The 17,230-nt window shown below is 46.7% G+C and overlaps 2 protein-coding genes across 8 annotated transcripts in view; one reads left to right on the top strand and one right to left on the bottom strand.

Annotated features, from left to right (window-relative positions):
- ACAD10 (acyl-CoA dehydrogenase family member 10) overlaps positions 1 to 6,101 on the top strand; it is a 95,605-nt gene extending 89,504 nt beyond the window's left edge. For 3 of the 7 annotated variants that reach the window (XM_082698418.1, XM_082698417.1, XM_082698421.1), the window contains 2 exons: positions 1,137 to 1,310; positions 5,513 to 6,101. In XM_082698418.1, the coding sequence (XP_082554544.1) occupies positions 1,137 to 1,310; positions 5,513 to 5,634 (296 nt within the window). In that variant the 3' untranslated portion in view covers positions 5,635 to 6,101. Of the gene's footprint in view, positions 1 to 1,136; positions 1,311 to 5,229 lie in introns of all 7 variants that reach the window. The other 4 variants (XM_082698420.1, XM_082698423.1, XM_082698419.1 and 1 more) reach the window with 3 other exon arrangements.
- Positions 1 to 17,230, bottom strand: part of BRAP (BRCA1 associated protein) — a 100,866-nt gene that overhangs the window by 58,353 nt on the left and 25,283 nt on the right. The gene's annotated exons all lie outside the window — the stretch shown is intronic.

Below are 17,230 nucleotides of genomic sequence, written 5' to 3'. Positions count from 1 at the left end.
ACTAATTTCTATTTAATTTTCTAAATTAAAAATACAAATTTATTTTAAAACGTTGCAGCCAACAGACAACGAAAGAAAAAGTTAAAGTCGTGGATAGGCCCAGACCTGACCATTGTCAACATTTTCATCTTTCTGCATGCATACATACGTTTGTTTATTTATTTATTTATTTTTAAAGATTTTATTTATTTGACAGACAGAGATCAGAAGTAGGCAGAGAGAGAGAGAGAGAGGAGGATGCAGGCTCTCCGCAGAGTAGACAGCCCGATGCAGGGCTCGATCCCAGGACCCTGGGATCATGACCTGAGCTGAAGGCAGAGGCTTTAACCCCCTGAGCCACCCAGGCGTCCCCATACGTTTGTTTAAATGAAAATGTGATTCAACGATTTTATGGCTTTTTTTACTTAATTACATGTTTTGGACATGTTTTCATGCCATTAAGTATTTCTTCTACAACATCATTTTTAATCATGGAATAGGATTTTATTGAATAGAATTAACTTAATCAAGATGTTTGATTCCTATTTAGATATTTAATTTATTTCTTATTTCTTTCTATTACCTCCCCCGAGCCCTCACCAAAAAGCAGTGAACATCTTTGTAGGAATAACCTTGCCTATATTATAAAGTATACTCCTGGACAAAATCCTAGGAACAAAACGTGCTACATGCTTCTAAGCCATGCAAAGATTACAAATGAAGCAAGTCAGTAAAAAACATTATTTGTTGTTAATTTTTTTTTTCATAATTTGGCAGGACCTTTTTTTTTTTTTTTTAAAGTAGGCTCCACCCCCACTCATGTAGCCCAGTGTGGGTCTTAAACTCGCAGCCCTGAGATCAAGACTTGAGCTGAGATCAAGAGTCAGATGCTTAACCGACTGAGCCACCCAGGCACCCCACCTTTATTGCCAATTTAGAATGAAACTTTTGAGGGCCGATTTGTGAATAGCTTCGTGCTGGGATCCCAGCCTCGTGAGGGCAGAAGAGCTGCTGAAATACAGAGCTGAGGCTGTGAACTAGCTATGAAGCTCATTGCCAAGGGAGAAAGTGATTTTCATAATTGAGATCCCTGCAGCCACAGGGGTGTGGGCGGTCACTGACTGCCCGCACAGAGATGGCTCTGTCTGTCGCCCCAGGTTTGCGTGACTGTGATCTCACTCAGCTGGGAATCCCTACGGCAGAGGAGTATCTCAGAATGTACTGCTGTCACTCGGAGATCCCTCCCCCTGAGAACTGGAACTTCTACATGGCTTTGTCTTTTTTCCGAATGGCCATAATCCTGCAAGGAGTCCACAAGCGCTCGCTCCCAGGTAATGCTGCCTTAGGGTCTGAGTGACAGCCACGCAGCTTCTCCCCGGAGGAAGGCCCCCTCCCACTGCCACCACTGTGGCCACAGAGGCTTCAGAAGGACCAATTTGCCAGAATTCTATAAGATTCGGTTAATTCCTCCATCTGTCATTAATGGCATGTGTGTATTCTTTAAAATATTTAAACTTTTGAAAATTATTTTTTAAGAGTTAATTATTTATGAGAGAGAGTGAGAGCAACCATGTGCACGTGGAGGGAGGGGCAGAGGCAGAGGGAGAATCTCAAGCAGATTCCCCACTGAGCACAGAGCCCGACTTGGGGCTCAATCTCGTCACCTGAGATCATGACCTGAACCTAAATCACGAGTCGGACGCTCAACCAACTGAGCCACCCATGTGCCCCAAACTTTTAAAAATTATTAACATACAAAAAATAAAGCAAAAACCTACATGGCAAGAATTAAATCATAAAGAATACAAAATTAGGGCACCTGGGTTGCTCAGTAGGTTGGGCTTCTGCCTTCGGCTCAGGTCATGATCTCAGGGAACTGGAATCAAGCCCCGGATTTTGCTTCCGTCTTTCTTTCTCTGCCTGCCTCTCTGCCTACTTGTGATCTCTCTCTCTCTGTCAAATAAATAAATAAAATCTTTAAAAAAAAAAAAAGAATATAAAATTATTTTCCTTTCTTCTCAGTATCATTTCTCAAAGATAAATGGGCCCCCCAATTTTTTTAAAGATTTTATTTATTTACTTGAGACAGAGTGAGAGAGAGAGTGAGCAAGCAGCAGCAGGGGGAGAGGCAGGGGGAGAGGAAGAAGCAGACTCCCTGCTGAGCCCAGAGCCCGAGGCGGGGCTCAATCCCAGGACCTGGAAATCAGGACCCACCTGAAGGCAGATGCCCAACCATCTGAGCCACCCAGACCCACGCCCGACCCCAATTTTGTTTGTGTCTCTGTCTTCTAAGTTTTTAAAAGATTTTATTTATTTATTTATTTGTTTGTTTATTTGACACAGAGAGTGAGTACACAAGCAGGGAGAGTGGCAGAGGGAGAGGGAGAAGCAGACTCCCCACAGAGCAAGGAACCTGATGTGGGGCTCAATCTCAGGATCCTGGGATCATGACCTGAGCCGAAGGCTAATGGTTAACCAACTGAGCCACCCAGGCTCCCCTCCTCTAAGTTTTATAAAAATGTGACTAGCCTACATGCATTTTTAGTACCTTGATTTTAAAAAATTTTTTATGCTGGGGCACCTGGGTGGCTCAGTGGGTTAAAGCCTCTGCCTTCGGCTCAGGTCATGATCCCAGAATCCTGGGATCAAGCCCCACATCAGGCTCTCTGCTCATCGGGGAGCCTGCTTCCCCTCCTCTCTCTCTGCCTGCTTCTCTGCCTGCTTGTACTCTATCTCTCTGTCAAATAAATAAATTTTAAAAATCTTAAAAAAAAAAATTTTATGCTTAACAGTTCTTATGAAATATTTGTGTATGTACATATATAAGATATGATGTGTATATGTATAGGATATATATGATTATCATAGATATACTTCACAACAATGTAAGATATATTCCCTGCTTGTTTTTTGCACTTAACAATATTGAGAGGGGGGCACCTGGGTGGCTCAGTGGGTTAAAACCTCTGCCTTCAGCTCAGGTCATGATCCCAGGGTCCTGGGATCGAGCCCTACATCGGGCTCTCTGCTTGGCGGGGAGCCTGCTTCCTCCTCTCTCTGTCTCTCTGCCTGCCTCTCTGCCTACTTGTGATCTCTGTCTGTTTCAAATGAATAAATAAAATCTTAAAAAAAAAAAAAAACAACAATATTGAGAGGGACCTTTCCACATGAGTATGTTCAGATATACATCATTCTTTCGGATTTCTCTAGAACATTCCATTGTATGGATGTAGTGTGATTCATTTAACCCATTCTCCTATTGAGGTATTCTTGGATGGTTTGCACATTTTTGCAATCACAAATGATGGATGGTGAACATCCTTTTTCAGACATTTGTGAATATACCTAAAGGATAAACCCCCAGAATTGGAATTCCTGAAAGTATGTGCATTTTAAAATTTTGTAGATGTTTCCAAATTGTCCAGTAAGATGACTTCTGAAGGAGAAAAAAAGATTGTGTTTTCTTACATGGTGCGTCTACATACATGGGGAAATGCTTTATTGAACTAGCTGGGAGTTAGTTATGCATTATATCTTGTGCATCTGAGCTCCTCGGAAGAAAAGTTAAGTGTTGACGGTTGAATCGGATATGTATATATACATGAACATATCACCTATAGAATGTTCACATGTATATGAGAGTATGTAGCACAATCTTATTTGTTTTAATTCTAAATCTCACAGGATAGCAAATGAAATCATCTCTCTCCTAAATTAGTTAAGAAGCTAGAATTCTAGGCAGATTATAGTTTGCTTCCTCTGTGGAACAGAAGACAGGCAGAAAGAAAGCACATAGACCCTGCCAGAAAGTCCTAGAAAGTCCCAGAAAGTTCTAGAAAAGTCCTAGTAGCACTATGTACTCCCAGTTTTCCCTATGTCATAATCTCTAAATTCCATTCCCACCAGAAAGAACTGGGACTTCTTAGAAAAGTGGTTGTGTTCAGGTTGAGGGCAGGATGTCTACAAGTGAGCCTGGAGCACCTGTTGTACCAATAAGCTAGGGAGCTATTGAGGACAACTGGAGTCATCTCTACAGCACTCAGGAGTCAGCCTGAATAGGCCCCCACTGGCTAACGACAGGTGACATTGAGCGCCAGCAAGGACAAAGCTGAAATGGATGGGAACTCATCAAGTGTATTTATATCCAAGAGTAGAGAGCAACGCTAAAACAGAGTCAAAATCTCATTGATGGCTTTGGAGGACACCAGGGAAGCAATCCGTGATTCTAAAAATGGATAAAGAAAGGGGGGAAAATCAAGGATTTATCCTGCCTGTCGTGTACAAGTTCTAGGTCAGGCTAACCAAGTAACTGAGGAGGGGAAGTTTCTCTCTAGGAGAGCATCCCAGACAGAATGGCAGAATTAACAGATCACCAGTTTTCTACCCCTAATACATTAATGGATCTGGAAAATAAGCATCAACGGGGCTAACATCAGGAAGAGAGAGACGGCCAGACATTGTGTACTGGCTGGTGCTTCTCCCAGAAAGTCAGACCTGGATCCGACTAATAGTTGGCTAATTGCCAACTCGCAGGAAACAGAGGGTTCCGAGGAGCATGTTAAACAGGACCCGCCGGGCACAGCCGTTCACCAACTCCAGATTCTGGACACTTCACAAATTCCTCAACAAATGAATGTCAGGGGGAAAGAGAAAGGATGAAAATGGAACCTGAAGATCACAAGGGACTTAAGGGACACCTGGGTGGCTCAGTCGGTTGAGCTCCAACTCTTGGTTTCAGCTCAGGTTGATCTCAGGGTCATAAGATCGAGTACCAAGTACCACACCGGGCTCCACGCTCAGTGAGGCGTCTGCCTCAGATTCTCTCGCTCCCTGTCCCTGCCCCTCTGCTCCTCCTTCCCTCCTTTCTGGCACACCCTCACGCTCTCTCTCTCTGTAAAATAAATAAATAAAATCTCTTAAGGGGCGGGGGAGGGGATTTAAAAGACACTCAGCCATTATAACATTTGAATCTTTAGATCTCTATAAAAAATTAACGGGATAGTCAGTGAAATTTGAATTCTCACTGGACCGTCTGGACAGTTGATGACATCAAGGAGGAACAGCTAACTTTTTTAAGCGTGATGATGATATTCTGTGTTTTTAAGTCTTTGATTTTAGACATCAATGAAGTATTCATAGATTTACTTCAGGAAAACCCAGGGCAGTGAGGGTGGGGATGACAGAAAATCTAAGCTCAGCGGCAACAGCAGAAATATTGGGGATCTTCCTGATTTCATTTATTTTCTTTAGACCAGAGGAGCAGGGAGCAGTCCCGCCGAGCCTGACTCCTGGCTCCCACCCACTGACGTAAGCGTGGGCACGCCTTCTCTCTGAGACCCAGATCCTTGTCCATAAAGTGGGGAATAAAATCACCAGTTGCTTCGGGAATTCAGTGAGCTATAATCATACACGCAGAGCACTTAGCACCGTGTCTGGAACGTGACAGGTGCTCAGCAAATGCTAGGAGATGCTAACAGCATTATTATGGAGGGTCGTTTGGGAGTAATCACTGTTTTTCTTTGCTTCTGCTTAGGGCAAGCAGGCTTGGCAGCCGCTGAAAAGCTGACTGAGTATGTGTCTAACCTGGCCTGGGATTTTGCAGTCAAGGAAGGGTTCCGGGTTTTCAAAGAGATGCCACCACAAAACCACTACTGAGGTCCTGCCGCACTCGGGCCGGTCATGGCCCCTGTTGAGCAACCCCCCCACCCGCTCGAGCAGCTCACAGACTCCTCCCCAGCTTGGGCCTCAAAGGATGCTCTGGTTCTCTGTCCAGAGAGTCTTTCCGCACCTCTCAGGGACCTGCCCCAGTGACCACGGCACCCTGCGGAGTCAGAGCCACGGCCTCCCCACCACCGGCACTGCTGGACGGAGAGCAGCGTGTTGTGAGCCAGTAAGATGTCAACAGGGCAGGACCTCAGCTCACTGACCGGACACGTCTGTTCCCCTTGGAAGCAGGGAAGAGAGAGGAGGGCCGAGGTGAATTCATCTTGGCTTTGCATCGTCATCGGGGAGAGCCAGCTCAAGATGACTCAGCTCTCACTTCCTGGGCTCCTTATTTTATGCATATTTGTATGATATAAATGTGAAGCCGTGTGAAATAAAATGCGTTCATTAAGAGTTCATTAAGTCTCTCTTTGAAGAACCCATAACATCAAAGCCAGAGCGCTGGAGTCTGCTGCAAACTGTTGACAGACAAGGACACCCCTTTAGCTGATGATGGAAATTTCCTGCTGTTCTCTGTCGGGAGGAGTCTTAGCTTGTGCTTGTTTTTAAGTTATTTGAAGTCTTCAGGAGCACACATTTTGCCCATGATGCAGCCATCATCTACTTTTTTTTTTTTTAAGATTTTATTTATTTATTTGACAGACAAATAACAAGTAGGCAGAGAGGCAGGCAGGGGAGGGGGAGGAACAGGCTCCCTGCTAAGCAGAGAGCCCGATGCGGGGCTCGATCCCAGGACTCTAGGCTCATGACCTGAGCCTAAGGCAGAGGCTTTAACCCACTGAGCCACCCAGGTGCCCCAACCATCATCTAGCTTTTAAGAAAATGGCATTATCACTTTTTTTCTGGTTACAAACCGACTGCAAAATAACTAAAGCTCAAATATGAAGAGTAAAAAAGAGTTCATGACATAGAAATACTTCTCTAAAATTCTCTGCTGTCTGAGATAATCACTGTCAAAAGTTTGGTGTATAAGGCTCCCAGCTGCTTTTCTCTATCACAAACTAACATATTCCTGTGTTGTATGGGATTGTTGTATACACTCAAATGTCCCATTTGCTTATTTAATTTAATGACACATCAGCGCCTGGAGGTGGACCGTCCAAGGTGTTCGCAGTCCAGGTGTACGTAATTCGTCTACCCTCCCCTTGGCTGAGGGACACGGTGAGGGTCTCATTTGGCAGGCTGGGTCATTTCTGGATCACTTAAGCAGCAAAGGACACTAGCTAGCTGCTGACATGGACAGGGAAGCTGAGACCCAGCTTTAGAAGTCAAGGGAAGGCAGGCCACAGAGCGTGCCAAGGTTGTCACAAGAGCTGCCGGCGGGGAGGTCTCTTCGTTAAGCTTCCTCAGGACTCTGGAGTTTGAGATGGGGATTTTCAGAGGGCAGGGAATCCGGGGAGTAGGCCCCAAGGCCACGCCTTCATTGCCCTGAAGCAGGGAGAAGGAAAGCATGTCTGGCCCCCGTCACCTTCTGCAGTGGGAGACTCTGTCTTGATCCCATTAAACTTTATGTAGTGAGGGAGTCCTCCAGGATAAGAAGGTGATTTGGGGTGGCTGAGTGGCTCCTTCGGTTAAGTGTCTCACCCATGATCTCAGCCCAGGTCTTGATCCCAGGGTCATGAGTTCAAGCCCTGAGTTGGGCACCATGCTGGGTATGGAGCCTACTTAAAAAAAAAAAAAAAGAGGAGAAGAAGAAGAAGGTGGTTTGGCTCTTTTGCAAGCAAGGTGCATGGAACGCTCTTACACACTTCTATGTATATTTACTGTTTCTTCAACAGGATAAATTCTTTGAAGTGAAAATACTGGTCCAGGGGCACCTGGGTGGCTCCGTGGGCTAAAGTCTCTGCCTTCGGCTCCGGTCATGATCCCAGGGTCCTGGGATGGAGCCCCACATCGGGCTCTCTGCTCAGCAGGGAGCCTGCTTCCCCCTCTCTCTCTGCCTGCCTCTTGCCTACTTGTGATCTCTGTCAAATAAATAAATAAAATCTTAAAAAAAAAACAACACTGGTCCAAGAATGAGACCATTTAGTGTTTTAAGAAACACTGCCAAGTTGTTTTAAAGATTTAAAAAATTTTAAGTAATCCCTAAATTCAACATGGGGCTCGAACTCACAATCAAGGGTCACAATGCTCCACGCACTGAGCCAGCCAGGCACCCAAATATTACCGAGTTTTGATCAAGAAGCTGCTCACTAACTTATGCCCCCATCATTAATGCATGAACTGCTCTTCCCTCCACTGCTTCCCACCAACACACCTCATCCTCGTGCATGTGATGTAAGCCCGTCAAGGGCATGGAAATACTGGAAAGAAAACATTCATCAAACACATCCGGACTCTAAAAGGAATGCGGAGGCAAAACCTAGATTAGGGATCATTCCACTTCCAGTTATACCTGCATGGGAACATGATGGTAAGATTTGTGGGTAAAGAGGTGAAAGTGTAGCTCATGACATTCCTCCCAAGTGTCTTTATTCCCCAAAATAGGAGGATGCATTTGGCCCTTTGTGCATTTCACAAATCCTGTGAGGTACACATTGTTAACCTTGATTTAAAGGTAGGAAACAGATTAGTCCAGGGACACAGCTAGGAATACTAGCGTCTGGATTCCTGTCCAGAGCTCCTAGGTTCAAATTCTGTGGGTCCCCCAGATATAACAAGGACATGATTAGATCCATTTCCTTATTCTGCCTATTTAGAACTCCTTTGCTTCTTACTATATGCCTCCAGCCTCCTCTATTTGTTCCAGTTAATCTTCCCTTTTGCTCCTTGCACTCTGAGCTAATGAGTTCAATACCAACAGTGAGACCAGTGCATGTACTGATTTTGGAAGTACATCATCAGAACAGGCCCAGTATCAATGTAAAAGTCAGGCCAGCTGGTCCCCTCCCCATGAGAAGAAGTGATGGCAATTATATTTCACTAATATTTAGTGCAGCCTGTTGGCTTCTGGGCCGGACACTTTATATTCCCTGTGTCATCTTATGTACCCTTACAGCAGCCCAGTCCGGTGAGCGTTCTAGACCCTGCTTGGGTTTCGGCTGCCTAGTGGTCAGTTCCCTTTCTCAATGGCAGCACCTAGTTTCATCTGGGGGCACTCCTTTCCCCCTTTGGACACAGTGGCCACATTCTCAGGGTGACAGCCCAGCCCTCGCTGGCCAAGAAATGGGCACATGAGCCAAGTGAGGCCAGCCAGACTCTCTGGAATTGGGAGACTGAACAGCATTTTTGAGAAGAAACACTGGCACACTCACTCATTCCCCGGCAGGACTGCTGAGCGCCCCGTCCCCTGTGATCCTCTAGGATGTCTGTTTTGGAGGCTCCTTCTCTAACCTGAGCTCCTAAGAACCTTTCCATTCAGTTCCTTTTTTCCCCTTTCGTTAGTGACATTTGGTGTCTACTGCTATAACTCGGTAGTCCTGACTGATTCCTGACTGATTGGTGGGTTGCCATGTCCTGTTGCACAGATGAAGAAAATGATCAAATACCTCGCCCGGCAGGAGTGGTGCTACAGTAGGTAATCTGACTGAAGCCGGAGTTCCTGCCCCTCACGCTAGACTTCCTAGTTACCTAGCCGGGAGCTCTGTTTAGAAATCTGGGGTTCCTTGTCTAAGGAACATAGCTGCCCCTCATCAAGGAAGCTGGTTCGGGGGTCTGCTTATGCACCATATAAGAGCCGCTGAGGTCGCAGGCACAGGTACTGGGCCTGCTTCCTACCAGGCACACTAATAGATCCTTCAGTGTCTTGTGTTCTCAGAGCATGTTCTGGAAGATTCATTATAACCCTAGGAAAGCTAACAACAGTGGAGGGGCGGGTATGTGCGGTGTCTGGGATATGGAGCCTGCACGGAGTGAACGGACAGCCACCATGGCAGCTAGGACCCCGCACCCCAGGCCTCCTCGTGGTCACCCCACCCAAAAATCTGCAGGCTTTCTCTCCAGCCCAGTGATGCTGACTCACATCATTATTTTTGGCACACACTTCATTTCTGGCTGTCTACTTTCCTCCTTCCAATCCCTTTCACGATTTTCCATAGGCCAAAATCCACTGTAGTTCCCGGACTTATTTTTCCTGGGCTAGGTGAAAGCCAAGGCTGAAAGACTTTGGAAGCTTTTCCTACCCTTGGAGATGGATCCTGAGAAAACAATATGGAGCAGGACTGACCGATGTTGAGTGCGCACATTTGTGTGAACTCCTGGGCATCTGTGTGCTCCCGAGTTTCCTCCTTTACAATTTTCCTGAGCGTGCAAGGATATTCTAGTCTTCCACAAGAAGGCCAGTCCCCCTCCGGCTTCGCGGGCTTCCCTCTGGCTTCATGGGGTGCAGGAACACTGATCCGAACTCAAACTTCTCATAAGGGAGGATGGCTTCCAGCAGCTGGTTGGAGGCAGAGCAAGAAAGCCACTCAGGATGGGAGTCTTCCAGAAAAGATGGGAGCCATGCAAGGCTTGGGCCTGGCTTGCTTCTAGAGTCTTCGGCTCCCCAGTTCCAGTCAGTTTTCTTTCATCAAAGGAGGTTTTTTTTTTTTTTAAGATTTTATTTATTTATTTGACAGACAGAGATCACAAGTAGGCAGAGAGACAGGCAGAGAGAGAGGAGGAAGCAGGCTCCTTGCCGAGCAGAGAGCCCGATGCGGGGCTTGATCCCAGGACCCTGGGATCATGACCTGAGCCGAAGGTAGAGGCTTAACCCACTGAGCCACCCAGGCACCCCTATCAAAGGAGGTTTATGGCTGGGCTTCTGGAATAACCTTCATGAAGGTGCCAGAGGAGAATATGACTTGGAAGGAGCGCTGGGTCACACTTCCAGGGATTTGAAATTTTGAATATGGACATGGGAGTCACTGTAACGCCTTCTCGCCTTTTTAGTTCTTTAACTGTTCCGTTCCAGATTCAGGGAATATGGAGCAAAAGGTCCACTGGCTGATTCTGTTCCCAGAGGGAAAGGCTGGCTCCCCTTTTGCTAGGACCCAGCCCCAGGGGCTCCTCCTCATCAGGCCAGACCCCTGCGGGGCCCCTCTGAGCTCTGCTGGCAGGGAGCCTGGCCAGCTCTTTGCTGACATGGTCACCAGATCACACGGGTCAACAGAGGCATCACACATGTGAGGCGCCGGGAATCCACCCACCCCCGTCACTCCCCCACTGTCTTCGGTGTGCCCCCCGGCCTCTCCACTGGAAAGGCAGAGATGTCAGGGGCTTCTCCCTCCGGATAGATCAAGGTGTGCAACATCACAGGGGCCTGTGATCATCCCGCCCTTCATCATGCTTTCACTCTAAGGGCTGTGTGGACCTCACCTCCGCAGAAGGTACGAATTATCACTCTCATTGGACAGAGGAGGAAATCAGGACCGAGAAGTGACTTGAGTCACTTGCCTATGGTACTAGCCCCCTGCCCCCCATGTAGGGAACTGGAGAGTGCAGGGTTGGCCTGATTCTGAAGCCTGTGCCCACGACGTTGACAGAGCCTGTGGGAACAAAAGAACCTGCTGTGATAGTGATAACATAGCAGTTGTCACTCTTGTCTCTAAATTATATTTTCAACTCTATGTGCTGATTTTTTTTAAAAAAAATGCTCTTATGATGTTGGATTCATTCCTCACTGGGACAAAAACCAATAGCTCTCATTTCTAGTCTGATGATGTGAGGTCTCCCTGAGCTCGCTCTGCTTGCTGGCTGCGGCTTTCCTGGGCCAGACTGCATCCGAGAAGAGGGCTGGTGGCTCCGGCGGCAGATGAGAGGGTCTGGCTCTCTCCTTTCCTCTCCATCCCGGATCCTCGCTGCCACCTTGGTGTGTTTAGGGGAAAAACAGACCTACAGGCCCCGAGCCCTGGCAGCAGTCACATTCCCAAGGATACTCGAGGACGGAAACCATCCAGGCTGTGAGGAAGGTCCAGGTTAGGATCCCAGGAGCAGCTCACTTCTGTGTGTGGCTCTGGGCAGCCCTTGCTCAAGCTCAGCACACAAAACCTCCAAGAATATGATGACATTTGGTAGGCCCCAAGGCAAATTTCAGACAGGTATTTTTATACTTTTTTTTTTCCCTCTTTTGAACATGGAAGATAAGACAAGAATCTGTGAGATGAGGCGGGCACACAACACAGAAGCAGTAGGTGGGACGTGCACTGTAAACTTTCTCTTCTAGATCGCAGTACTCAGCCGACCTCCAGGCTTGGAGCCCCTCCCACTGGGGCTCTTTCTCTCCACTGACAGCATTTGCATTTTTATTTTCAGTGTTTCCAAAGGATCACTATACTGTTAGAGTCGCATCCCACCAAGGAGTTTCAGTTCAAGGTAGAGTCATTCATTTAACACTGCAAATCAGTGATTTATTTTCCGTTTTCAATAGGCTCCTTCCAGGCCTCCCTTCTCCATCAATCATGTCCCAGTTAGAGGCTGAGGAAAGGGCAGGAATATTGCCAGCCAGTGACCTGAACTGTTGCAAGGGATAAACACATCCAAGGGAAACAGGTAGACAGACTGCTCGGTGGAAATCTTCCGGGTGTTTCAGGGGCCCTGGTGAAGTCCTGTTTGAACAGGTGGGCAAGCTGACCTGACCAAGGCTTTGAGATCACCCAGAGCAGACTGGAGCCCAGCAGGATCCACCAAGACATACAGCAGACCGGGTCGTCACAGAGGGTCCCAGTGCTCGGGAATGCCCACTGAGCGCTTCTCCTTATGCCAGATCTGACCCGGAGCCACCCGTCTGTTTTGCTTTTGGACCTCAAATCCTAATCGTTTTCTGAGAGCACTTAGCAGGTGAAGCAAGATGATGTTCTTGCCAGGAAGCTGTGTCCCTGTCTTTGCTTTGCATCTATTACTTTGGTGAAATTCAGAACAGAATGAGTCTCCCTCTGTCAAGGTGATCAGAAGGAAAAGGCCAGACTCTATGGCAGAAGGGGGCAAAGTTCCAAGGTCCAAAAGGTCATGGGGCTGCGGAGGACCACTTCTGCTACTAGCTCATTTTTAAACATCAGATAGCAGAGAGAGCCCACATTGGTGGCTTTTGGACCTGGGGTTCTTGTGTCTAGCCCTATCCTACCCCAGTACCCCAACATGTTCTCAGAAAACTTTATTCCTTGATCCCCTCAAACGTTGGAAGCCCGTGCAAAAGAGAGCTATCCCTGGGAGCGGTAATTCAAATCAGTAGTGTCGATTTCACAAAAATGAAGCCAACCCTTGAGACCCAACAATGTCTCACATGTACCTCTCTACCGATAGAACAAAGGTGGTCCTGTGTGTTTGGATTACTGAGAAAAGCTTCTACGATTCACACCCGTTTGAGCTGAGACTGACTAGTTCTTATTCCTTTTAAAAGAAAGGGCTTCTCACAATTCAACACCCGAAAACTCACAAATAATCCAATTAAAAATGGGCAGAAGACATGAACTGATGTTTCTCCAAAGAAGACATCCAGATGGCCAACGGACACACGAAGATGTGCAACATCCTCAACATCACTCAGCACCAGGGAAATGCAAATCAAAAGCACAATGAGATCCAACCTTATACCTGTCAGAAAGGCTAAAGTCAACAACATAAGAAACAGCAGGTGCTGGTGAGGATGCAGAGAAAAGGGAACCCCCTTACACTGTTGGTGGGAATGCAAACTGGTGCAGTCACTCTGGAAAACAGCATGGAGGTTCTTCAAAAAGTTAAAAATAGAACTACCAGGGGCACCTGGGTGGCTCAGCGGGTTAAAGCCTCTGCCATCAGCTCAGGTCATGATCTTAGGGTTCTGGGATTAAGCCCCACATCGGGCTCTCTGCTCAGCAGGGACCCTGCTTCCCCCCCCCACACCTGCCTCTCTGCCTACTTGTGATCTCTGTCAAATAAATAAATAAAATCTTAAAAAATATATATAACTACCCTATGATCTAGTAATCACATTCTGGTATTTACTCAAAGAATACAAAAACTTAGTGTTCTAAAGGATACAAGCACCCCTATGTTTATTGCAGCACTATTTACAATAGCCAAGATATGGAAGCAACCCAAATATACATCGAGAGATGAAAGGAAAAAGATGATGTGATATATATATAAAATGGAATATAATCCAGCCATTAAAAAAGAATGAAATTATTAGAGAGGAGCACTGTGTGTGGTGCAAAAATAATGAATACTGTTATGCTGAAAATAAATAAAAGAAAAAAAAAAGAATGAAATTTTGCCATTTGCAATGACATGGATGGAGCTAGAGTGAAATAATTCAGAGAAAGACAAATATATGATTTCACTCATACGTGGAATTTGAGAAACAAAACAAATGACCAAAGAGGAAAAAAAAAAAAGAGAGAAGCAAACCAGGAAACAGACTCTAAAACGTAGAGAACACACTGATGGTTACCAGAGGGGTAACTAAGCAGATGGGTGAACAAGGTGATGAGAATTAAAGAGTACACTTTCAGGGTGCCTGAGTGGCTCAGTGGGTTAATCCTCTGCCTTTAGCTCAGGTCATAATCTCAGGGTCCTGAGATCGAGCCCCGCATCAGGCTTTCTGCTCAGTGGGGAGCCTGCTTCCCCCTCTCCGCCTGCCTCTCTGCCCACTTGTGATCTCCCTCTCTCTGTCAAATAAATAAAAAAATAAAATCTTTTCTTTTTAATATTTTATTTATTTATTTGACAGAGAGAAAGACAGTGAGAGAGTGAATACTTGCAGGGGAAGCGGGAGAGGGAGAAGCAGGCTCCCCACCAAGCAGGGAGCCCGATGTGGGGCTCAATACCAGGATGCTGGGATCATGACCCGAGCCAAAGGCAGACACCCAGTGAATGAGCCACAGAGGCACCCCCCAAAAATAAAATCTTAAAAAAAAAAAAGAGTACACTTTCAAGGGGTATCTGGTTGGCTCAGCCAGTAGAGCATGAGACTCTCAACCTCGAGGTCGTGAGTTCAAATTCCACATAAAACATGGAGCCCAGGGGCACCTGGGTGGCTCAGTGGGTTGGGCCTCTGCCTTCAGCTCGGGTCGTGGTCTCAGGGTCCTGGGATCGAGCTCTGCATCGGGCTCTCTGCTCATCGGAGAGCCTGCTTCCCCCTCTGCCTACTTGTGATCTCTCAAATAAAATAAATAAAATAAATAAATAAAATCTTTAAAAATAAATAAATAAATAAATAGGGCGCCTGGGTGGCTCAGTGGGTTAAGCCGCTGCCTTCAGCTCAGGTCATGATCTCAGGGTCCTGGGATCCAGTCCCGCATCGGGCTCTCTGCTCGGGGGGGAGCCTGCTTCCTCCTCTCTCTCTCTGCCTGCCTCTCTGCCTACTTGTGATCTCTCTCTGTCAAATAAATAAATAAAATCTTAAATAAATAAATAAATAAATAAGCAAACATGGAGCCCACTTAAAAAAAAAAAAGTACACACATCATGATGAGCACTGAGTAATGTACGGAAGTGTTGAATCACTATATAGTACACCTGAAACTAGCATAACACTGTATGCTACACTGTAAGTAAAATTAGAAACTTAATAAAATTAAAAAACAAAAAGAAAGTGCTCCTGTTTAAGGGTTCAGATACGGTAGGATAGCCCCATCCTGTGCTGAAGCTCAGACCAGCCCTCCTGGGGAGCTGTTTGACCATCACGGTCAAAAGTCTTCAGAAGGTACACAGCATCGAAGTGGCAGTTCCACTCATGGAACTTGGTAGGACGGGAGTAAATAGGAGCTGACAAAAGGTTTGATCCTAGGGGTTCACTGCAACACTGATTGTAACACCAAAATGCTGGGAACAACTTGTGAGGATAACCTATAAGGAGCCTGGTCAGATAAATCCAGGTGTGAGCTACAGTGAAATTCCAAAATGATGCTGGAGAAATCTATTTTTTTTAAGTTACTTTTTTTTTTTTTTAAAGATTTTATTTATTTGACAGAGAGAGACACAGCAAGAGCAGAAATACAGGCACAGGGAGAAGTATGCTTCCCACCCAGCAGGGAGCCCGATGCGTGGCTCGATCTGAGCCAAAGGCAGACACCTAATAACTGAACCACCTAGGCGCCCTGGGAAATCTATTCCTTAACATAGATGTTCGCCATATACTCTTTCTTTTTTTAGATTTATTTATTTATTTGGGAGGGGGGAGTAGGAGCAGAGGCAGAAGAAGAGAGAATCTCTAGCTGACTCGCAAATCGCAACCCTGAGATCATGACCTGAGCTGAAACCAAGAGTCGGACACTCAACATATGGAGACACCCAGGAGTCCCGATCTTCCTTAAAAACAACAACAACAACAAAAGTTTTTATTTATTTATTCATTTAAGTGATATTTATCCACCTGTGGGGCTCAAACTCACCTCCCCAAGATCAAGAGTCACAGGCTCTTCCAAATGAACCAGCCAGGCACCCCTAAGTTCTCCCTTTTTAAAATGTGAAAATGTGTACCTTTTCTGCCATGACATACATTCTTTGTATATTTTAGTTTTTAAAAAATGGAAAAAATAAAAGAATCCCTTATAACCTTCTCTAGTGAGTTTCAGGCTTAGAATCCTCACTGCAATAACCATTGCCCACAAGGGGGCTCTGGCACCTTTCTCCAACCTGGCTCCCTGGCGTCCAGAGGATTCGAAGCTGGGCCAGCCTGGGAGGACCCCACAGTCACTGCCTCATTTCCAGAAGCTCTGGGCCAGTGGCCAGCTCAGCTCTCTGTCGGGCAGCCAGCCCTGCCCAGAGGGGGCTGAACTGTGGGAGGAAAGGGATTCCTGGAAGTAATTTGTGCAGTCACCATGGTGATTAGCTCCCGCAGAGCACGTTACTGCCTTCTGCGTCTGGCTGTTCTCCCTGGAAATTGCCTGTGGCTACAGGGCTGACAGGCTCCTGCTTTTCTCCCTTCCCTGTCCTGTCTCCTCCCATGTGTGCTCCCACCCACCCCCTCTGCAGGGCACCAGCGTCGCCCCTCTGGCTGTGTCTCCTGTGTCCAGAGGTGAGGTCCCGTGGGGCCTTCGGGAAACTCCTGGCAGACATCCATCGCCCAGTGGCCATGGAGATGCATCAGTCCCGGCTGCTGGTGCAGAAAGCTACCCACCGTGTGGACGTGGCAGGAAACGAGACGGAAGGCCGAAGGGCCCCCAAGGATGACAGGTTGTGAGGTCGAAGCGAGGGAATCCAGCCTGACACTGACACTTCCTTCCCCATGCAGCTAATCGTGGAGAAAGAGCTTGGCTCCTCGACATTAATAACTTTGCTTTACTTCTGCGTGGATGTATTTGGGCAGCTTTTCAAAATGAAAAAGGGACGATAAAAGCCTTCTGAACGTTCTGTCTGTTGGCCTGGTGAACTTCTGTCTCTAAGGCAGCGGGGCCAGGGGGCCACACAGTTGCCAGGCCTTAGCTCTGCCCAGTGGGGTGCAGGTATCAGGCAAACTGAGGAAGAAAAAGAACTAAACAAAAGAGATTGATTTTTCAAGTGTGACATGATTCCTTAAGCGGCTCTGTCTGAGTATCCCTCGTGGGCAGGCATGATGCCTACAGTGACCCCTGTCTTCTCCAACTCTTCACAGGGTAGCTACCACCTCTCAGCTGAGAATCTCAACGTC

The sequence above is a fragment of the Mustela nivalis genome, assembly GCF_964662115.1.
Source record: "Mustela nivalis genome assembly, chromosome: 14".
Lineage (NCBI taxonomy): Eukaryota > Metazoa > Chordata > Mammalia > Carnivora > Mustelidae > Mustela > Mustela nivalis.
This window is presented reverse-complemented; position numbering and strand designations above follow the sequence as displayed.